Genomic DNA, 24,444 nt, shown 5'->3' with positions numbered 1-24,444 from the left:
AGTTATGAAGTGAGGGGAAGCTGAAGAGTCAGAAGAGAAGAACTAACGCACTTAGCTGCTGTTTTACTTCTCTAGATATCATTCCCTATCTCAATCTCAGGAAAATATTCACTAAATCCAAGCAATGCAACACAATCCGTACTTGCAGTGAGGACAAACTATTAACTGTCATTAAAATGCTGACCTTTCAAAAGATTTTAGAAGCATATTCATTTAATTTTAACCTCAACAAACAAACCACTGAGTTTTCTGAAGCAATGTGAGCATCAAATTAATTGACTCTGAAAATTGACTGTGCTAGGGAAGATCGGGTAGTTAATTATTATCCATTATGCGTTAATAATAGCTTTCCTTAGAGTTTATCCTTAAATACAAAAGTAGACTAGTCATATTCTAGTCATGCCTGGGGAAAAAACTCTTCCACATTTAAAAATTGAAAACAAAATTGCCAGAGCAACCATCAGAACTTGGCAGCTTTGTTTTAAGCAGCCCTATCAGTCAATCAGCTTAGGTTTGAGAGCTACAATTAGGCATGAAAGAAGCGCTCTCACTCAAAAAGTGCACCTCCCTGAGACCTGCTTCTAGAACAAGTTCCAGCAAAGGTCCCAAGATCAGTTCAAGCTGGCCAAGATATGATTACTTGCACGATATTATTACTTACATGTGTTCAATAGACAACTTCCAGTCAAGTATTACATATTCATCTGAAAACATGGCACAGTGAATATACTGTCAAGTTGAACCATGGCCTTGGTGAATGACTGGCTATCATGGAACAGGGAGGAAGAACTGGAGCAAAGAGAAAATCTTTTTCAGAGTTTTGCAAGAGCTGCCAAAGTATTGCCAGAGTTATCTCAGCCTCAAACCTGGCTTCTGAGTTCTTGCCTAAGCAAATCTAATACTTTCCTACTATGGGGGGTTTTGCTTCATTTTACTTTTCTGGTATGAAGATATATTATTTCACATCTCAGGTTTTTCAAACAGCCTCCCAGACCTGCATCCACGCTTCTAAGTGAAAATAGTCTGGTATAGGGAGGTATTGGATACCTACTACTTCCAGTGGAGTCTGCCTTTATAAGTTTTTTGACTGATTAAAAATAGTAATCAATTTGACCCCATTAGCTTTTATTATAACAAAACAAGGAGAATTACTTTAGCCATTTCTTGCTCCAATTGTAATCTTCTGTTAATTTTCTGCTGGTACGTCTTTATGACATTTTCTACATGTTGCTCCATGTAGAACTTGAAGGCAAAAGGTGAGTAGCTCTTTATTCGGGATTCTCGCTTTTCCTCATCTTTGCCATTTTTTCGCACAGGCACCGGAGATGTCTGAATCTGCTTTTTATCTTTGCTTGGTTTTTCAGCTTTAGTGTTCTTGCTGCTTTTATCATTTCGCTCACTGTTCTCCTCAGCCTTATTGCACGTTGAATTGGGGACTACACGGAGGGTCTGCTCTACGCCCATGCATAAGCAGTTGATATCAAACTGCTCAGAGCTACTGGGAAGTAACAAATGCTTGGGATATGGTGGTGGTGGACACCGCAGTTCCTGGTTACCGTAATCCACATCTAGTTGATAGGCATTAGCTGCTCCAACAGGTGGCACATGCTGCTCAATGATCTCCAAGCCATCCACAACCGGTGCCTGCGCAGGTAACCAACCAGGATGGGAAGGTCCCACTGCAGTCTGAGGCTCAGGTCTCATCACTCGCATGCTCTTCACTGGCTGGAGAATATGAGCAGATGTGACTGCTGTAATCGTATTTGGAGATGTAATTGAAGGATCCGGTTTTCCTGGAGGAACCTGTCTTATAGACACTGTCACTTGTGGCTGTTGCTGGTGGTTGTTAAAGGAGTTTGTTCTGCTTGGCACTGTGGCATCGGGTCTGAAGGATACATGTTGCCGTGGAGATGTTTCTATTCCTGGATTTTGTAAAGAATCTCGGCGTGATGGTGTTGCTGCCTGCCACTGCTGAACTTGAGGATTATTCATGTCATAGAGGTCCATGTTTAGGCTATTTCTAGACGGTGTTAATAGATTTTGCGGCGGACTGTCTGAAAAATCATTAGCAAAGGCTGGACCTCTGGATATCACGTGCATTTGATGAGAAGAAGGACTTGTCTGTTTGTGATGAGAATGTGATATATACAGGCTTGCCGGTGCCTGCTGAAATGCATGACCAGAATTATTCTGAACAACTGCCCCTTTATTTGGGAGACTGGTATATCCTCCCTCCTGCTGCATCTTGTTTTGGAAGGATGGACTCCGCTGAACACCATACCCCATAGGTTCCCCCTGCACCATCATGTGCTGCCTACTGTAATGTTGGCTGTTGGAGCCATGGGATGCCTGCAGCTGCAAAGCTTGACTGCTGTGATTAGCCACTGGATAATTAATCACAGAAGATTCAATATTTGCAGGGTATGTTTTCTGCTGATGGCTTGTTGGTGTGCTGTGAGTGCCTACTCCAGAGGGTCGCTGTACAGGAGCATTCATAGCTGTAGACTGTGAAGTAGAGATTAAATAGTCCATATATGGCCTTGGAACTTCAGTAAGCATATTTGCACCTTCTGCTCCAAAGCCTGTCCCTTCATAGGCTGCATTACTGATCTGATGGTAGGACGGAAAAGATTCATTTGATCCTTCGAAGCTTGGCCTGCGGGTTACATTATTTGGCACAATACCCTTTCCTTTATAAAAAGAACACAGAAGAATGTTAGGAAACAATTCAGATGAACCAATTACTTTGCATTACTCATCCATCTATACATACAGACATACACACACACGCATGCACACTGCGTAGGGAGTGTTATAAAAACACCTTCCAAAATCTAAATTAAGCACTCTGAACATTTAAAATTACAGGTGCCAAGTGTTACTACTGATAATGAGCTACTGGCCCACAGCACTGCTCATGCCAGGAATCATCAGGGAGTCCTATCAAATCATGAAAATAGAAGCACAAATTCCTTAACTATGAAATCATCAGATTACACTACAGCCTGGTTTTTAAAGCTGGACGAGTATTACCAGTCATTACTCACAGACAGGAGGAAGCTACAGAGCAGGGGGTTAAGTACAGCACCAACGGGAGAAAAAAAGCTCCCGGAAGGACTGTCAATACAACTTAAAGTCAACATTACTATCAGCTACTAGGTCATCACATAGTCCACATCTTCTGTACAGAGAGCTCACTGCTCACGCTGGGAATCTGTTTACATCTCTCTCCCATCATTTTCTTCAAAATCCTTGTTTCCCTCTCCTTCATTTACAACAAAGGCATCATACAGGTTGTCCTGTATTCTTTCCAATGTGTTGGACACAGAGTATCCCCTCATATTACTCATCTTCCATCTGTTTGGAAGGCAAATCTTTCAGGGTGTCAACATGTTAATCTTAGCTTGAAGAATGTGCAGAGACAAGATAGCAGCATTCCTATACTGGAAGTGTTAATGGCACTTTTCATCAGTTCTTTGATCTGAGGACAAATTGCAGGTGTATAAAGCACTGGCAGTGCTAAAAAGACAAGGGGAGTCTCTGTGCTGTCGCTATTTTTTTTGTTCCCCTTCTGGTTCTTTAGCTTTCACAAACCACAGGACTTGGCCCATTTATGCCTAAACAATTTCCTTTTAAAATCTTGCCTTCACAAGGTCTGCAAGAATAGTCATATTGAGCTAACAGGCTTGAACACTGGATTGTAAGCTTTTCTGATTATTTGCAGTACAGCATGTCCCAGCTGGGCCAGATGCAGCACACCTGAGCATAGCTGTTGACTCCTCACCTTGACACACAAGTCCTGCTATATACAGACAAACATGGACGTGCACATTATTAAGACAGGTCTATGCACCATCTCTGCACACTGAAGAGGCTGCCCCCACACTAAATGACACTTTCATAAACAATGCAATGTTTTGAAATGGAATCAAGTGGGACAAATAATCAGTGTTCTTTAAAGTGAAATCTATAATCAGCAGCTCTTTTTCCTATGATAACACAAGGCCATGCTTACTGAGGTTGTACTTATAACAGCACTCCCTGATAGCTCATCTGTTGGGACACAGTGAGACGCACTGATGAAGCTGTGGCAATCCAAAGCATCCTAAGAAGTGGCTACTTTGGCCTGGGGTGGGAGGCAGCCGTAAGACCCATTTGTCATCTCTGTCAGTAGGATTCATGCTGAGCCTCAGGGGCAAAATGACTTTTGTTTTTCCCTATCAGAGGCCATGAAGGGAAGTAGCAGCAATAATTGTCCTCCTTTGGGACACATACTTCAGCTGTGCAAGGAATCTTGCTGATGTCAAGGGAGATATGATGTCCACCTCCTAGATTTGCACACCAGTAAGTCTGTTCTGGTCTGATGGAGAAATATTTGGATTTGTGAAGACACCAAATGTGGTAGTTGCAGATGATTTTTTTTTCCCCACACACATTCCCACCCACCACGGTAACTGTTACGACTATCTCTTGCCTGTGAAGGTTTTAGATCAGTGTATTCTTAAGATGAATCAACTATACTCATGGGATCATCTGTTTTTATACGTAACTCTCTGTCACACAGTAATATCTGCTAAGTTTTATTTGAGTCTTGCCAGTATGCTGAAACTTGTTAGCTTTACTACTGAAGTTAAAACAGGACAAAAATGAATAATTTGAAAATCTATTTCCATACACCAATACATGGAATTCAAAAACAGAAGATTTAAATTCTCAAACTGCAAATGAAAAGTTTGCAAGTAGCATTACTTGCTTCCTAATGAACTAAAGGAGACCTATGCTATCCTATCACAAACAATACCATACCAATCATATCAGTATGATATTGTGGCACCTCAGGCAGGCAAACATCAACTGCATGATATTTAAGTTTTGCATTCTGTATATCCTAAAAGCAAAGGTGGATCTTCAGCTTGAAAGGTTAAGTATTCAGAACAGCTGCATGCATTGGAATGTTAAGAAAGCAAAAACAAATGCAAATGAAAGACAACTGAGTAATTAAAATGTTAGCCTAGAAAGATTTTTCAACCCTTTCAGAGGAAACGTATGGTCTTTAGGACAGGGTGTGTTCTTTCACTTTAAGGAATAAAGCCTTTATAATATAAAGCAAAATACAGGTCAGTAATTCTCTCAAAGTTATTTTAAATTCTCCTTAAGGCCCAGTTGAGGCCACATTTGTGTGTGTATAAGGACAGAGCTCTCCAAATAGCAAACTGGCCACTCTGTGAAATGTTTTCTCAGGGTTTTCCAGAATTTCCCCAAATAATAAAACAGGAAGTCTAAGACTGATAGAAAGGGCAGCTGAACTGCTCGTTACACAGAACCATCACCCTTTCCCACCACAACTGAAGCTCCATTCCTGAGATTGACCATCTGGAAAATGAGGTCGTTCCCCGTTTCCGTCTTCCCTATATGTGGCTACCCTCAGGGTCCCCCAGGAGAGAAGTGGCTTTACTGAAGACCTCCTTCCTGTCCAGGGATTTCTCTTTGTAAACTGAATGGGCTTTCTCTTCCTCAGCTTTCCTCATCTCTGGACATGCCTCTCTATCAACTACACCAAATTTAACACCCTTCCCAACAAAGATCTTCACTTTGATCAAGAGGCAAGAAGGAAGGTGCTGCTGAGGTGGCCAAGAAGAGAAATTTGTCATGTGGAAATCACTTGCACTCAGTAAACTCAACTTATAACCACACTTAGAGGTCTGTACTACTGTAATCAGATTGATTGAATGGATTTGTTAGCTTCAACTAGTTCAACACAGACAAGATCTTTTAAGTCTAAATGTTGCCACTGACACAAGAGAAGTTCCTTGTCTAATGAAATAGGCCCCTGACAACAGCTCTCCAATCCGCTCAACCCTTCGTCCACTAACCCCTCTGCAGCATGTAACACAGGTTTGGCCAGTCAGAGGATGGTTATTTGTCTGCTTGGCCAATTTTTGAAACTGAAAGAAGATAAAAGTAACAAACTCTATCCAAACCAGAGTGTATCCTGATCACAGATCAAAAGCGTTCTGCAGTGCTGTAAGTGCTAATATCTGAATGGAAACAACACTTGCAAGGCCTTTTGTCAGCCATGGTCTGATGTTTGCTGATGAGGCATATGCAGGGCCCAAATCCTCCCATTATCTTGGCCCAAGCTATTTCTGCAGAGTACTTAGAAGGACGTTAACATGAATAAGTTCCTGGGAAGTGAGCTATCTCACAACTCCATAGCAATTACTCACGTGCAAAACTTTTACTTTGCGGTAAACTTGAGATGATTGAGGTGATTTGCACTGAAGGATAAATAGCTTTGTGTTTAAGAAGGTAGGCTACAAATGTGCTCTTGCAAAGCAGGTGAGTTGTGTTCAGCTTCCAGCCCAGCTCACCTTGCAGGGCCATGTTCATGTAACTGTCTCCTACAAGAGTACTATTAAATACTGCCAATCCACTACTTCTCACCAGCAATGACTCTACTTTAAAAAATAGCTTATTGCAAGAAAGAAGAACACAATTTTTAAAAAAGTTCATGCTTACCTGGTGAGGTCTGCTTAATTACACGTACTATCTGTTCATTTCTAGGATCCAAGTAGCTCATCTTACTGATATACTCCAGAGCTGCTTCAATACTTCTGCTACCCGTCTGCTTCAGAGCTCGGACAGCCATCTCCTGTATAAAGCAAACAAGACTTGAATCACATTGAGACAAAACCCTAGCACTGTACTGCAGGCTAGAAAGCAGTAAGCGTTCTTACATTTATAGAAAAATTTTATAATTCACACCAGATCACAGCTGCCTGAAGCCAAACGGACTCATATTTTGAAAAAATTTGCATGCCTTATACAACTCAAAAATTAAAAGAAAATAAGAAAAAACACAACCTACCCAAACTCTGGCAATTAAAGAAGCATCAAATTGAAATGTGTACTTTAAGATTCCTTAAAATAAACTTTGAGTCAAATCAGCATAGTTTGACATAGGATGAAATAGAATGAAATATTTAGCTTTTGGTATTTGAGAGCATGTGTCTCAGTCACACCTGAACACAGTAAAAGCTTTAAGTTTTTACAGATGCCAAAAGAAGCTAATTAGGCAGGGACTGATTTCTGCTAGGCAAATCCTGGCCCCACTAGAGTCAAGGGGGAAGAAAGATTGCTGTTTTCAGTACAGCTGGGACATCATTCACTATCTGTTTGGAAAATGACTAGCACACCAAACCGCATTTCACATTGTTAGTCTTTTTAGCTGTATTTTATTGGGCACACATCCATCGCTGAGAAGTTAATATGGGTGCCAGACACACAACCTGAAGACTAAAACTGGGGTAAATATGAATACTGTAGTTAAACTACTCCAACACAACCATGGTTAGTGTCCCCTGCTCTACAGCCAGCAAGTCACATTCTTCTGGAGTTTGTTTCTACATTTACTTATAGCTCAGGTATATAGAATACCTTTCAACAATGATGCTAGCCTCTGGTTGCAAAGCAAAATTCACAGATCCTTGCAAGGCTGCATGGTCTTTTCTGAAGTGATGGAGAGACTGAAATCCAGAGCTTTAATGTTAAATTCACATTGCTGAACTTCAGCCATCAAAAAGTTAGATACTTAGTTGAAAGTAGTTGCTGAGAACCTTTCTATAATCACCTCCAAAAGACAATTCATAAAATAGATATACCAGGAGATAAACTGACCTTTGGTGACAGAAGATTAGAGGACTAATTTGAACTGGACTCCTAGCTCTTAGATGGCTAAAGTTGGATGAAATGAATGTCACCATCAAGGACTTTCCTGCAAATGTCAGTATCCTATTATCTTGCCACTGTAGTGCCATTTTTAGGGGAATTCTGTCATCACAACCTGCCCACTGAGCGACGAATCAGATGGAGTTTGTGCCTGCTTGGCTTGGCAGATGTGACGGCTGGGTTGGCACAAGCGCACCGCTCTCCCACAGGGCAGTTCTGCGCACCGGCTAGCAGTCAGGTAGCCTCAACATGTATGCCCCTTCCCCTTATCATCTGGAGCGAAGAGCAACTTTGCTCGACTGAACTGCAAGTACATGTAACATACTCGCTAATTGTTTACTTAGCAAGGGAGGATCATCTCAGATGACACTAATTCACACTTAGCACAGAGCCACACACTGGCACTTGGCATTTTGCTTCGCTTAGCTCAATCCCCTCCTACTCCCCCCAAAATGGCAGCATTTTCTCCATTACTCAGAGGTTCTGCTTGGGGAATAGCTATATCAAGTTTGAATATTTTTCATACAATTTATGACTCATAATTCATAGAAAGGCAGTAGTTGGTTTCACATTTCCTATAGCTGAAATATTTCACTGGCATCAACACATTACTAAGGGCAATTTTAAATCAACAGAAAACTATTATGTATGAAGGAAAGAATTTCCCACAATGTTTTTTTCCTCTCTTTCTTTCTTTTTTTCTTCTTCTGGATACATTTCTAAAGTATTAGCAGATTCTCATCCTAGTGCTCAGCATTCTCATCATCCAGGGACTCTGGGCTTTACAGCCCAGTTCCACAAGGCTGCTAACACACTCTGCCTATTTACACCAGCTGGATCTAGCCTTAGATCACAAGTCTTAAAGTTTCCTAAATCAAATGTGCTCAACACACAAGACAAAGATCTTTGGGCTGGCTTGGATGTCAGGGTTTTTTTGGTTTTGTCTGCAATGGAATACCAAGAGAATAAATGCTTGGTAAGCAATTATCTTAATGATTGATAAAACAGCCCATATAATCCACTTCGCCCTCTCTTAGCTGTGTTAGCTGTATACAATTCAAAGGGGCTAAAAAAATAGGTTAGTTTTTTTATCACCAGCATAGCGACATCATCTCTGAAAACACTCCTTTCCCCCCACCCCCTACTGTGGCACTACTTTCTCCTCTTTTGCCATTGCCTATGTCAGAAAAGCAGAGTAAAAATGACACTGGTCTATTTGAAGCTGCATGTTCTACCTGCATATTCTGCATGTTCACAGCAGATATGTTAGGGGATTCATATTTAAACTTCAGTGGGAATAATGGGAGGGGAAAAGCCCAATACATTTCACTGTGGACTGTATGATAACCTAAGAGGGCCAGCAAGAGCTTGGGACCGCAGATGTGGAAAAGCAGAGTAAAAATGACACTGGTCTATTTGAAGCTGCATGTTCTACCTGCATATTCTGCATGTTCACAGCAGATATGTTAGGGGATTCATATTTAAACTTCAGTGGGAATAATGGGAGGGGAAAAGCCCAATACATTTCACTGTGGACTGTATGATAACCTAAGAGGGCCAGCAAGAGCTTGGGACCGCAGATGTGCTGCTGGCATTCTCAATATGTTAGGGGATTCATATTTAAACTTCAGTGGGAATAATGGGAGGGGAAAAGCCCAATACATTTCACTGTGGACTGTATGATAACCTAAGAGGGCCAGCAAGAGCTTGGGACCGCAGATGTGCTGCTGGCAATCTCAACCCCGCAAGCCCCCACTGCAGCAGCCGCCCTGTGCTCCAGCTCACTGCCTCTCATCTTTCATTAGGTCAGCTCCCACCCTCCAAAGGGTTTCCTCATTACATACCCTGTTTGCTTAGCATTTACATTACTGCTGGAAAAAATGAAGTAAGTTTTTTTGTGGTTCAAAAGAACACCTGTGATTCCCCTGTGCAGCATCCCATAGCTTTGGCCCTTTCCCCCGTAGCTATCATGAGACGCAAATAGCCCCAGTTTCTGATGCTGGTTCACAAAAGCCTCACATCATCTCCAAGCAAACGGAGAGCGACCAACAAAAAATAAACATTCCACATACAAAGGTTTTTCTCAGAGGCAGATCACATATAATCATAATTCTCCACCCAGGAGACAAATCCCTCTGGGGGCATACGATACTCCAGCAGAGTGGAGGGCAACAAGAAGCTCCAGCACTGATACAGCTGGCCTTTGGCCTCCTCTGCATTGTTTTTCCCATCACCATCCTCCATGGCCACAGCTCTCTCCCCTCTGGCAGCCACATGAAGAGGGCTCCACTCATTCCAGCACCTTTTCATTAGGGATGGGGGACAAGCTGATGCATGGCTGAGGCTCATGGAGGGTGTGCTCTGTGCCTGAGGCGGCTGCTGGCTAATGGGGCATGGTAGCTCTCTCCTTCCTATATGCAACGCAACGATGAGCTCTGCTGAGCGAGGGAGCATGGCTGGGACGAGGCAGCAACCGCCTGGCCTGCAGGAGCCTGCTGAAGGGGAAGCTGGCTCCCTGCTGTCCACAGGGGCTAGAGCCTGGGCTGCATTTGCTGGAAATCGATGTAAGGACTGTTTTGAAGGATGGGAAGAAGGGCAGAAGATGGATTAAGCAGTGTCAGTAGTCACACTTGTTGGAAAGCAGAGGCTTAAGTGAGATGGACGGTGTTTATGAGAAGCAGCAGAATGGCTCAAGAAGAAGGAGAGAAATCAATGCCAAAATCTTGCAAAATGATACTGGAGACAGTAGAAGGGCTGAGGAAACAAGAGCACAGACACTGGGCAAGGATAAAAGTGCACAGCTACACTGACACAGATATAGCTGTCTTGATTTTACGCCACTCTAAGGTAAGTACATTTTAGAAAGAGAAGGAAAAAAAGACCAGATATAAGACATGAAAAAAAAAATCCGCTCAGAGCCATATCCAATGCCAAAACATTCAAGCAGGCACAGGATCAAATCCAGCTCCCACTGAGGTCAACGAAGATTTCCATTAACTGCAAGGTACACTGCATCAGGCCCTCCACTTTGGATTGTTTCCTTTTTACCAGGCCAAACGCTGTCAGCCACAGTATGGTTTGAGAAACCTGGCCGCTGACTGCGTTCTGCTAACCCCACAGCCAGCTGTTGGGCTGCAAGGAGAAACACAAGCCACTGGCAGCGCACACATAAACCACAAGAGAACAGAGCAGTCCCAGCCCCAACCCATTCTTTGCATTCTGTGTATTCCCTTTGGAGGATTCAAACATCTCTCCATGCAGGACTTTCATGAACCTTTTTGCTTCCAGACATCACTAGCTGTTGGCAAAAAAATAAACCAGAAAAAGTAAAGATGAAAAGCTAAAAGGCGAAAATGTGCTTTTACAATTAACTCTAATAATTTTGTAATTAATGTTACAGCTGCAATATTAAAATGAGGTGTCAGTGGTCAGCTGTGTTTCTAGACAGATCTAATGGAAAACCAAAGTCAGGCCACAAACCACGAAGCAGATTGAGGCAACTCTGCAGGATCCCAAATTTGTGGGTTCATACAGAAAAATGGGCAGGGGGGGTGTTTCCCAGATAATTCCTACAGTGGGCTACCCAAGCCAGACAGCTGCAGTCAACACGCTCTCCGTTATTTCCCCAGTCTCGCGCCGGTAGAAGGCGAGAATCCAATCTCTTCCAAGAGATTTCAAGATTTTGCTAGAAGGAAGGCCACCTTTGAGCTCAGATGCTCACCAGGGAAAATCCTTGTTTGATGGTAAACAGATATTTGGATGTGTGCATATACAGACTTCATCTCACTCTGTGCTCTGTAGGCAATGTGAAAGGCTTTCCCCATTTTACCCTCCCGCCTGGCTGTACTCCACCAGCACTGGCAGAGGCTTGCGTTCTTGCTGTACTACAGGGTTGTCCAGCAACATTTTTCATTCAGAAAGCTCCTCGTTGCCAAGATGTATTTATCATCCAAGTGAAGATTGCACAAGAGGTTACAATAAGTAAGACTTTTCCCAAGAACATTGTGTCTGAAGGAGACAATAGGTCCTCCAAGATTTGGCAAGGGTAATTAATTGCTAACTACAACAAAAATTAATTACTTGCTTTCCATTCACAAAGAAGGATGGGTGACAGATGCAGGAAACAGATACAGGTTCCCTGCGGAAGGGAAAAAACTAAAGCTCATGCCAGAAGAGATGATCCAGAATTGATTATGAACCTTTCTGCAATAGCCCACCATTGTAGGAATTTTCATTCATGATTTTAAACGTGCAAAACCTAAGAAATTCAGGAAACAATGTGTACAATATGCTCTGTCAGGATTGCTGCAGCCCCACAGAACAGAGAACCTTATTTTGTCATATTCTCTATCTGTAATTATTCTCTAGTTGGACGCTTCATCCAATTTTGTACTCTACTTTTGTTTTGCCTGTTTTCAGGTTGCTAAGAACAGGGGCTAAATTTTGCCCACAAATTCCCATGCCTATCTGTAACCCTGATTAAAATATTCTAGCCACATAATTAAGACGCTATCCTGAGAATCATTAGCGCTCTTCAGTTTTAGTGCATCAAAAAAGCAGGAGGAAATCAGCACTGGCAGAGACCTACCATGGGCCCACTTGTTTGCCCCAGGATCACTTAGTCCATTTATAAACCACATAACCCGTTCAGAAACTAACGGAGATCTACCCCAAGGCTAGTTAAGAGTTTTCTGCTCCCACTGCTCCTGTTACAAAGCTCCTCCAAAGCTATACTGCTTTGGCGGTGATAAACCTCCCTCTTACTTTCAGCCTAAATCACGCAGGGTGAGTTTATTCCCTCTACCTTTAGTTTCGATTGTCTTTTAACTTCAGCAGCTCTGCTGTAACCTACAGAGAGCGAGCCCCCTTCATCCTAAGGGATGCTTGCAGCTTGGCCTCCTGGGCTAAACAAACCACATTCTTTTAGTTTTCTCTTGTAAAACAGGCTCTTCATTCTCCTTATCGCTGTAGTAGCCCATCTCTGTATCAAGAAAGATCAGACTGGGACATGGTTTTGATAAGAGCTGCACACACCGTTCTTGATGACACGCAAACAGTGGTGGAAAAGTTATTCTTGTGGTAAAGTCATTCCTTTTCTTTGTTGGTTTCAGCAGAGGAAGTTTGAGTTTGGGGCTTTAAACACGGCTTTTAGTCCTTGCTTGCAGCATTTCTACCCTTTGTGCTCCTGAATTTATTTTCAGTTCTGGTAGCACTCCAGCCCTTAAGGTCATCCATTATTTTGGTAGCATGGTCCAGCCCTGCTTTGCACTGACTGTGCATTCCCACTTCACATTGTCGGAGTGCTTCCTTTTTTTTTTTAATACCAGACTTATTAATGGAAAAAGTATGCAGAAGGGACACGCTGTAGTACATAAAGTTGGGGCAGACAGAAAAAGAATATGGATAGATGATGAAATGTAAGACTTACTAAGTTAAATCACATCAACATATGAAAAAAATAACTGAACTGTAAATTAGGAATGGGGTATTACAGGTAAGGAACAACTTTAACCAGAAGGTTTTTATGTAACATTCCTAAGGGATATCTGAAGAACTAACAAAGGTAGTATGCCCAAAAGATAAAGGGAGGATTTTGGAAATGATACAATGCTCTGGTAAATGTCCTATCAGAAGAAAACCAAATAAAATAAAACTACATGACATTCGCTGCTATGCCACTGCTCATTCTGCTTGCCTTCAAACTCTTTTAGTCTTGATTTAGACAGTCACCTACAGAGGGTAGGCATCTTTACTATTCTGTGTTTGTGCAGCATCCAGTACAATGGGGTCCTGCTATTGTTGTGTTTATGGCAGTACGACAACTTATTATTAAATAAAAGTAAGGTAATAAAGGCCAGCACAAAATATTCAACTTGGAGTAGTAGGCAAAAAGATGTTGGAGGGCTAAAGTGTCAATTCTCCTGGGTCCCAGGATAGAAACCCTCATATCGCTACCACCACAAACCAATGCTGAAATAAGATTACCTTAATCCTCTAAGCCACAGGACATGGCACATTTCCTGTAGCTATGGAAGGAATGAGGCAAAATTAAACAAAAGTAACTACAGATTGAGAAGCATCTTTTGATGATCAAGATTATAGCTATCCAAAATATTTCCAGTACCTTTTCAGATTTAAACCAGCTCTGGACGATCAAAAAGCAAACAAATGAACCAGACAAATGAAACCATTTGAAATTTAGTTTTTGTATTTTACTAGCCCTAGAGCTAATACAAAGTTCTTTCACAAGTATCACCAAAAAATCAAAATAAAAGGGCCATCGTGACACTTCTCTAGTGTTTTTTCCCAGCTGTTTTTCCTTAAGCTCATGACTAATCAAAGCCATTTAAGTTCCTCCAAGAGAAAAAAAAAATAATCTATAGACTTAGCAGGGTACTTATAAAGAACAACCATTGTAACACCTTTACCAACCTGGAAGGGGCAAGGGAGAAAAAAAACAGGAGCTGAGAACAGCAACTGGAAATATGACCTAGCTCCTTAGCAGGTGTCTCAAAAGGCACCAGTTACATCAAAATACTTTTTTAACGCTATGGAATTTTTATCAAGTAGCAGCATATAACTTCTTTTTTGGTCTTCTTGTTCTTTTAACTGAACTCATATAGTACATTCCCCCACTGCAGCTCCTTGTAAGACACACTGTGTTTGGCCACAGGTGTTTCACGGAGGACGCCTGCCATTTTACACTACAGTCCTTGTGTTCCACGAGTTGTTCAAATATGGCTCTTTGCATGAAAAGGAGAGATACGAACTTCAGGCTACCAGCCAATCCAAGGTCCCAAAGTTAAGACATTTGGAAATAAACCAAGCACGGCTGCTCAACATATTTCCAAACAAATGCTTGTAAAATGAAGTGAGTATTTATAACAAGGCATCTCCAGACAAAGAGCACGTATGTAAACACTTCAAGAAGCTCTGCTGAACTATTCAAGAGATGCAGTCTGCTTAAAGAAAAAACACACATGCACTGCAATGTCAATTTGCAAATCCAATCAGAACATTTAATCAGTCAACTCCTGTTGATGTCCCAGAGAGTATGTGTGTGTATGTACAGACACGCATGTAGATATTTTATGTGTGCACGTCTGTGTATGTGATTTTGTTGAAATTAATCTAATTTCAAGTAAGCCTGTGAGCCCTTTGAAAGCAATATATTAAAAAAGACACAACACGTTCTTTCAAGGCCTTTGACATGATCCCCCACAACATCTTTCTCTCTAAACTGGAGAGGTATGGATTTGATGGGTGGACTGTCCGGTGGGTGAGGAATTGGTTAGATGGTCGCATCCAGAGGGTAGTGGTCAATGGCTCCATGTCCAGATGGAGATTGGGGACGAGTGGTGTCCTGCAGGGGTCCGTATTGGGACCGGTACTGTTTAATATCTTCATCAATGACATAGACAGTGGGATCGAGTGCACCCCCAGCAAGTTTGCAGATGACACCAAGCTGAGTAGTGTGGTCGACACGCCAGAGGGACGGGATGCCATCCAGAGGGACCTGGACAAGCTGGAGAAGTGGGCCCGTGTGAACCTCATGAGGTTTAACAAGGCCAAGGGCAAGGTCCTGCACCTGGGTCAGGGCAACCCCCAGTATCAATACAGGCTGGGGGATGAAGGGATTGAGAGCAGCCCTGCCGAGAAGGACTTGGGGGTACTGGTGGATGAAAAGCTGCACATGAGCCAGCAATGTGTGCTCGCAGCCCAGAAGGCCAATCGTATCTTGGGCTGCATCCAAAGAAGCGTGGCCAGCAGGTCGAGGGAGGGGATTCTGCCCCTCTCCTCTGCTCTGGTGAGACCCCACCTGGAGTACTGCGTCCAGCTCTGGAGCCCTCAGCATAAGAAAGACACGGACCTGTTGGAGCGGGTCCAGAGGAGGGTCACAAAAATGATCAGGGGGATGGAAGACCTCTGCTATGAAGAAAGGCTGAGAGTTGGGGCTGTTCAACCTAGAGAAAAGAAGGCTTTGGGGAGACATTATTGCAGCCTCTCAGTACTTAAAGGGGGCTTATAAAAAAGATGGCAGCAAACTTTTTGGCAGGGCCTGTTGCGACAGGACAAGGGGGAATGGCTTTAAACTAAAGGGGGGTAGATTTAGACTAGATAGAAGGAAGAAATTTTTGACGCTGAGGGTGGTGAAACACTGGCACAGGTTGCCCAGAGAGGTGGTGGATGCCCCATCCCTGGCAACATTCCAGGTCAGGTTGGACGGGGCTCTGAGCAACCTGATCTAGTTGAAGATGTCCCTGCCCATGGGAGGGGGCTTGGACTAGATGACCTTTAGAGGTCCCTTCCAACCCAAACTATTCTATGATTCTATGAAGAAATAAGGCCCTTATTTGTGTCACCAGGTAAGACAAGTAATTTCATTACATATATATACACACACACACATTTATTATAGCATTTCTGGAAGCACATCAGGCACTCTGGAAAGGATTTGCAAAGGGAAGGCCTGCAGGAAGCTGGAAGAGGTCCTGCCCCAGGCAACAAACCTGCACTCTGCATGAAGCTCAAGTGTCATGAAAGAACAATTACAAACAGGCAAGGAAAGAGCAGCCACAGTATTAACAACACTAATGGAAAGGGAGTGAGAATAATCAAAAGCCATGATGAATACCACTTCTTTTTTTCCTTTCTTCCAAGCCAGCAGGGAAGCAAGAACAGAGCTGAGCTGCTCTGTCCCAACCAGGACACAGGCATGAGAGGAAGGGAAGCAGAGTGCAGAGAGCCCCATCACAGAGACAGCTTAATGGATAGACCTGAGGGGCAATGACAAGGAGCCTGTTCTCCCCATGCCACCGGCCTTGGAAAAAGCACATCTGTGGCTGAAGAGCTGGTGGTAGAACCCTAGTGTCCCCAGATATTTGGTGGAGACAGTGACACTGTTAGCACCCAAGATACACGGTGACTTGCTGCCTACCTCAGAGGCTCTAGCACCCCTTTCTGAAGGCACCTCCTCTTTCCCCCAACTTTTGAAGGAGCACGGGCTCCTGATTTAGCAATCAAACTTGGCCAACAGTAATAGGCAGCAGTAATATCTCCCTGAGTACTGAAAGTCCCCATTCTGGAAAACACACACTTTGCTTCAGATCCCACATCAGAACAGAGGTGTAAGGAGTGAGCACACAGAGCATTCAGTTTTGAATACACATAGTACTACAGGACTATCTATATACCACAATTCACAGGCCAGGTTTGCATTAACGGTAAAATAAAGGAGAGGGGAAAGTGTGTATTTGTACGTCTTCACTGCTCGAGGTATCTCCTAGCTGTACAAAATCCTTTCTACTGTGATGGCACCCGAAGCCTTCTGCACTGCGCTGAACCCTACACAAACACAAGGGAAGAATCCTATTCTAAAAACTATTTCTAATTTAAAACAGAACAAACAATTGTATATTCAGCCGTAACTGTTCCTCATTACTCTTTAAGTCTGCTCATTGGAGAGCTATTTAAACTATTTAGAGTTCGGTCTAACCAAATGACCCATGGCGGGTGCATCAACAGACAGAAAGTTGTACAAATCTCTCCTAATCTTTCTTCAGCACTGGAGCAAAGGGAACTCAAACCAGGAGCACTATTATGTGCTAATTCAGAAATCTTATACTGAGGCCAAATCATGTTATATAAACAGCATTTATAAATTACTGCATTGGCAGGTTTATGTTACAGAGCAGCATGGAAGAGCTTTGCTTACTTCCTGCAAGTGTGTACACAGCTCCTTTCCAAAGATGCTATTTTACTTCCCTGAAATCCCCCCACTTCGGTGACAGGAACAGGGAACTTCGCACCCTCTGGACACAGTCCATACCAGGTTCAGCCTTGGCTCCAGCTCACTCCTGTCCCTCCTGACTGGCAGCCACTGCGGTGACCTGCACTCTGTCACACAGTGCCTCAGCCATATGCCTTTCATTAACCAGTGAGGCTTAAGAGTTTCCCCTGTTCCCACAAGTCAAGCCAAGCCAAGCCACGCCATTTTTCATCAATACTTTTAATATTACAAAGGTAACATAACATCCTACAATAGCTTTTGAACGCTGAAGAAAAGGAAACGGAGGGCAATTAGAAAACAAATTCAAGTATAAGCAGATGAGTTGTCCCAAACCAAGGAGCATCATCATCTTCCTGTAATGTTCACTGAAAACCCCTTCCAGGTTCCTGTTCACATTTTTTAGTAACTAGAGGTGTTACCAAACATGCCATCCCCTTTTCATACCAAGCCCAACACTAGGCCAGCTCCAAGGCTTACAACTGTGACTCAAAGAACAAGAGTTGCCCATCTGGTACTCCAAATCAAATCCTTTGCACAGGGCAGAGAAGTCCAAGCCAGTGGAGAGCCTGTTACCAAGCCTCTGTGTTTTGATTCAAGTTGCTGAAGTCTTGAATGCAACACCTCCCATCTCCCTATCTTCTATTTACTTTATCCTAACAGTAAAGCAGTTGAGTTGATGCAAAGAGCAGCGAATCCTTTCAACAGCAACACTGTTTGCCAAAAGCTATTAGCAGACAATATCAGGTGTTACAGCCTTTATAACTAGGAGGAAGATATGCATGGGGCAAGAATCTTCAAATACTCAGTCACCATTTGGTTTGAAACCTTCCTCTGGATTGGTATGATTTACATCCAGAAAGCAATAATGGATTCTGAAACTCAATTTAAAGACAGAATTCAGCTTGAAAAGACAAGAACAAGAAGCGGTTTCCTATCGCTTCTTCCTAAGGTGTATTGAAACCATCAGGAGAGCTGCTGTGCATTTCACCAATGCCATCAGAAAGTTTTCCCACCCAAGAGAACGGGCAGATTTCAGCCAGCCTAATTCCTCCTTACTCCACTTCTACCCTTGTCTGACTCAGTCTAATGAAACGTGCAAATTTGGCCAACAGTGCTGACATTAATACCAATATAAGCATTAAAAGCCATTTTGAGAATATTAATAAACACTGCAGCACCCAGCAAAGAACCAATACAAGTTCCCAGGGAAAAAATCTTAGGAAGTTGGCTTCAGGAATTTATTGATTTCACTAAAATCTCACGAACTCTCACCACACATGGAACACGGTAAAGAGCCTTGCACAGAAGGCATCTTCAAAGTTGAGTTAGAACTGGACCCAACCTTGAGGGAAAGGTGCACCACACTGCAGAACAGCACTGTTGTTTTAAGAAAGGGACTCCAGTATAGGTTCATTTCCAATTGTGTACCTGGATCCTCATGCATGAAATCCAGCCATGAATAAAAAATGGTATCTGCTACTCTGTTCTCTGGGGGGTCCAAGTGAGTGTCCCTACGCTCAAGGCATGCAATCTTAAAAAACAAAACCAAAAACCAACTTACTCCTGACATAATGCATCTTAAATGACTAAATATATTAAGATAGCAGTTCCAGCAAAAGGAACACCTTGCTGTGCAAAGGCCAGTTGCCATTTAAAAAGCACTATATAAACTCTTCTAAGTAATCTCTTGGAATCAGGTTCTTTCAGGTTCTTTTTCTCAAGTGGGATGCTTTGCAGTCTTAGTATTTTACCCTTCTTAGTAACCAGGGCACATTTGCTGCAAGAGCAGCAGGCCATCCCTGCTCTCCTCCAGACCCACTTTTCACATACTGAGCTGTCAGAATGATAGCGTGACTCCTTCCTACTAGCACTCTTCTAAGTAATCTCTTGGAATCAGGTTCTTTCAGGTTCTTTTTCTCAAGTGGGATGCTTTGCAGTCTTAGTATTTTACCCTTCTTAGTAACCAGGGCACATTTGCTGCAAGAGCAGCAGGCCATCCCTGCTCTCCTCCAGACCCACTTTTCACATACTGAGCTGTCAGAATGATAGCGTGACTCCTTCCTACTAGCACCCACATCCCCCACCTTTTTTTTTTTTTTCTCAAGTGGGATGCTTTGCAGTCTTAGTATTTTACCCTTCTTAGTAACCAGGGCACATTTGCTGCAAGAGCAGCAGGCCATCCCTGCTCTCCTCCAGACCCACTTTTCACATACTGAGCTGTCAGAATGATAGCGTGACTCCTTCCTACTAGCACCATCCCCCACATCAGGTTCTTTCAGGTTCTTTTTCTCAAGTGGGATGCTTTGCAGTCTTAGTATTTTACCCTTCTTAGTAACCAGGGCACATTTGCTGCAAGAGCAGCAGGCCATCCCTGCTCTCCTCCAGACCCACTTTTCACATACTGAGCTGTCAGAATGATAGCGTGACTCCTTCCTACTAGCACCCACATCCCCCACCTTTTTTTTTTTTTTTCTTTTTGAGACAGCAGTTGCTTACTCTATCAGGGCAAGTAAATCAAGCTGGATAGAATAGCAGTTCCGTTAATGTTTCATGATGAGCTTATTCCTCTTCGTTAGCAGCAAGTGATGTGTTTGCTAATTTTATTGCTCACACGTTAGCCAAGAATGCATTTGGCTGGCATTACATTTACAATAATGCTATTTGTGTATCAAAGCATTTCTTTTCAGCAGCCACAGACACTAAGATGAGTGCTTCCCATTACCCTTCCTTCTACTATAAAGATACATACATATTGAGTTTATATACAAAAGAGGATTTTTACAAATATTCACAGAGTTTGCAAATGATTTCTTAGCCAAACTGGATACAAGGGACTTGTAAACTGGGTATTCAGATTCAGCAAGATGAGTTATGAGGTTTGTTGTCCAGGAATAAAGCCCCAAAGCATAGAAAAGAATTGTGTCAAAGACTGGAAGAGCTTTTTGCGCTGCCAAAGTCAGCTGTTCCCCAGAAAGTCACACGGTGCTGCAAATTTGCAATGCTTAGTACTGTTTATTGCGTTTCTCCATACTCAACTCTACAAATTGAATTTTGCATCTATCCCTGTTAATGGTGCCTCGGTCATTTTTACTCACTGCTGCCTACTTAAGGCATTAGAAGTTTCCTTATATTTTGTAAGACTTTAACATTTAAAGAGTGATACTCCTCTCCCCTCCTTTTCTTGTAACTTCATATGTTTTTTTTTCCAGTTTTAAACCACTAGAACTTTCAAGTGTTGTTTTAAAACCTCTTCTCCAAGGCAAGAAAAATTCAAGTAAAGACAGTAAAATTAAGTCGCCCATTCGTGTTTAAGGTCAAATACTAACATAATTTTCCAAACAAGGTTCAAGCATATTCCCGATATGGCCTTTAGAAGTTTAGGAGAGTTTTTGGTCCCCTTAATTTTTCTTTGGGGAGTACTTTAATAGAACTATAAAACCTCCAGGATATCTGGTTGGAATGCATTACCACTGAACTGTTCTCTCCTTTGAGGATTGATACCACAATGGGACCCCAACTGACATCAAGCAGTAATGCACAGTCAAAAAGAAAAAAAATAAATCCAAGAAATATAGCTCCATTGTGAGACAAATGAAGGCCACTTCTCCCTCAGCCTCACAGTCCAATGCAACACATCTCACGTGACTGAAGAAACATCTGGGTTTTATCTTGGGATTCCTAGTATTTTTCAGTACAGACACATACACACACACAGAACGCAAGTGTGCTGGGCAAGACACCTTGGCATATTTATTGTTCAAAGAGTAGGAAGATGTAGAACTCTTACATACAATATTATTTTTCAAAAATTTGTTGGCATTTTAAAATTTTATTTATTAACTGTAATGCTATCTTTCTTTTTAAAAAATTCTCATTCAAAAATATAAAAAAAGGCATTCAGCTTTTAACATTTTAAAATCAATATGCTCAACCTTGTAATACAATATACTCAAACTCTGCAGCACTAGGGATCTCATTAGACATTTTCCAGAAGTCTTCATGCAGCGCCTAGTTTCATTAACTCTATCAAATACACATGTATAAGTACAGGTCCAAAAGTAAGAATTGCTAAACACCACTGACTGCCACTTAATGATTTTTAAGACTACAAAAATACCCCTTTGTACTAAACGCTTTATATGACTGCTAGTCACTGCAGCTTTCTGCAGTTGCAAGATAAAACTCAACTCTACCAGTGCTAGAGGCAAAAAAGGAAAAGAGAAAGGAAAAAAAAACCCAGCTGGATAAAATATCTTAAGGTCAGGCTTTTTACATGTAAAGCAGCCGCAGCAAAATTATTCACATTCTTAGCACATAGCTGACCGGGACAAGATTCCACGGAGAGGCAAACAATTCCCCCAAGAGAGCAGCTGCATCTTCCTCAGCTCGGGAGCTACTAGGGGGAGGGAGAAATGCCCACCAGGGTCCCCAAAATTCTTCCCCCCCAAGAGTGGGAAGAAAATGAAAGACGACTTCTGCTCCATGGTAATGCTTCACACAACCACTCCTTTTCTGTGCTCAGTGAGAATAGAGAAGTGTAAAAATAAATAAATAAATAAAAATAAAGCCAGTTGGTAACACATACTTTGATCGATGTCCTAGAGGAACCTTGTAAGCAGACACCAAGTCTGGTAAAACATAGAAGAGTAGGGGGGAAATATTAGGTAATATTGAGTAGAACAACTGAAAGGAATACAGTCATCCGGCTTTGCTTTTATTGCATAATTCTTTTCAGAAGTATCTTTTGAAAGTATAAAACCATTTCTGTCTAGGTTTCCACAATCTCTCTCAAACTGTCCTTTTTTTGTCTCTTATTTCCTTAGCAGTATCTTAACTCAGTTCACCTCGACATTGTTTCTGTTGGCTACTAGCCAAGTGGCACACTTTAATAGTCAAGACACACAGTACTGAAGAAGCATCTTTCTCGCTCCGCTCCATTTACATGCAAAGGCTGTGATATGTATAGGTTGCTGAAAGTAAAGAAATCCTCTTACAAGATCCTCCTCAATGCCATCCCCTTAACAATAGTATCTCCTCACGAACCTGCCAGTAGCCATCAATGAAATCAGCCACAGCAACATGAAAAATGGCCATATCGCTACTTTCAGCATTCATAACTTAGGATTCACATGTTATCTTCCAGCTGCAAGTCTGTCAGTAGAAAACTACTCCCACCTTGTCCCTGGCTGCCTGTCACTGCTCCCTGTGCCTGAGGTATCACCTGCTTCCCTCTTGCCTGACCACACTGCAGTCTGCTCACCACCAGAGGCAGCTGGGTTAGCACAGACCTATGATTTAGCTCTTGAAGCTAACTCGGCTCATTTTGACCCAAGTGAGCTAGGGTTAACTCCAGCAGCAGCTCACTGGGGCAGTAAGACCTGGGTAAGAGCAGGAGTAAGAAGAGACAGCACTGAGCAGATGGCCGTCTCTGGAGCACAGCTGGAAGGAGGAGAGCATGTGAGCACAGGCTGAGCTTTCTCTCGGCATTTCCTCTGATGGTGGTTGACAGCCAAGGCAGCTGCCACCACTCTCAACTTCTCTGCTCCTTTCTGTGCCCCGTGCCATACCCCCCAATTGTGCTTGTGTCCCTCCCACCATCCCCAAAAAGTTATTTTTAACATGGATCGGTTCCCTGATCAGTCACCGCTCAGCTCCGCAAACATTGTGCTGGCACAGCTTGCGAGAATGAACTGGGGAGGAACACGCGGGAAGACGGGTGGCTCTGGCAGCACTACCGAAAGCTGCTCTCCTAAAGGCCCAGCCCAGGAGTCTCCTCTCCTTCCTTCACACCAACCTACAAACTTCCCAGGTGAATGGAATAGTCTTGTGATATCTCCAACCATAAGGTTTTTCTTTTTTTTTTTTTCCTCTATGCTGCCTTAAGAAAGTTTTTAATTGCAGTATTTTGTGTGTTGGTGTCACATTAGATTTAACAAGCTAATCCCTCTCTTACTTGTACAGTTATCACCTAATATTTCAAGGCTACAACAGGACATTTTTCAGAAATACATTTGATCATCTTAAAAAGATATAGCCAAGGGGAAACAGTCTTACATGACAGGTTATAAATCAACATGTTAGACAAGTAATTTTAAACCACAGGAGGATGAAAAAAAAAATCTCACTGTATCAAGCCAATAAAAACCCTGTAACACTGACTCTAGAAGATATTGGACCTATTCCATAACAACTATATTTCTTAGGAAAATACAGTATTTTGAACTCTAAAGAAGTCTGAACTTGATTAGACTGAAACAAAGGAGAGGGAGGAAAGCAGAGCAGAGGACACGATTCCCCTCATACTTCCTCCACAGTTGAAGTCCGAGGAGGAAGCTTGAGAAGGCTCAAGCAGATAAAGAAACCGTTCCCTTGACCAAGTCACTCAGTGTTGACACATTTGCTTACTAGTTCCCAGTAATCCTGGCAGTGGATCAACATTCCTCACCTCCCTCCTTCAAGCCTTTACTCAAACTTTTAGGAGATTGTTGTTTTCCAGTGCTCTCAACCCATGTCACTTGGTAGGAGAACAAATGCCAATTGTTTTTCAGGCTTCATTATTATTATTGTTATTACGGCACATGCTCAGTTCGATGAATACTATTCAGAGACAGCAATGTTTCTTCTGAGATCTTTAAGGGTGCAAAATATTAAGAAACCAATAAGAGACAAGTAATCACTCTTCTTCCTTGAGAAAACATATTCTTAAAAGTGAGGTCTATAGCAAAATCGCTGGGCAAAATTTTTCTCAAATATTTCAGATGCAGAATGAAACCTGGCCAGTGCTTTGACGGGATAACACTAGCAGTAACAAGCACAATGCTACGTGGCCTGGAAGGGAGGCTTCATAATACAGCATCCCAGAAACTAAGACTCAACAATGTGCAGTAGCGCACTGGTGAACGTCTCAGTTTCTGGATGAAGTAAAA

At 42.5% G+C, this 24,444-nt stretch overlaps 1 protein-coding gene across 1 annotated transcript in view; it reads right to left on the bottom strand.

Annotated features, from left to right (window-relative positions):
* Positions 1 to 24,444, bottom strand: part of LATS2 (large tumor suppressor kinase 2) — a 49,305-nt gene that overhangs the window by 8,091 nt on the left and 16,770 nt on the right. The window contains exons 2-3 of the mRNA XM_009279360.2: positions 6,520 to 6,652; positions 1,153 to 2,690 (exon numbers count right to left, since the gene is read on the bottom strand). Coding sequence (XP_009277635.1) covers positions 1,153 to 2,690; positions 6,520 to 6,652 — 1,671 coding nt within the window. The remainder of the gene's footprint in view (positions 1 to 1,152; positions 2,691 to 6,519; positions 6,653 to 24,444) is intronic.

The sequence above is a fragment of the Aptenodytes forsteri genome, unplaced genomic scaffold, assembly GCF_000699145.1.
Source record: "Aptenodytes forsteri isolate BGI_AS27 unplaced genomic scaffold, ASM69914v1 Scaffold307, whole genome shotgun sequence".
NCBI lineage: Eukaryota > Metazoa > Chordata > Aves > Sphenisciformes > Spheniscidae > Aptenodytes > Aptenodytes forsteri.
The sequence above is the reverse complement of the archived record's forward strand: the minus strand, read 5'-3'. Positions and strand labels throughout refer to the sequence as shown.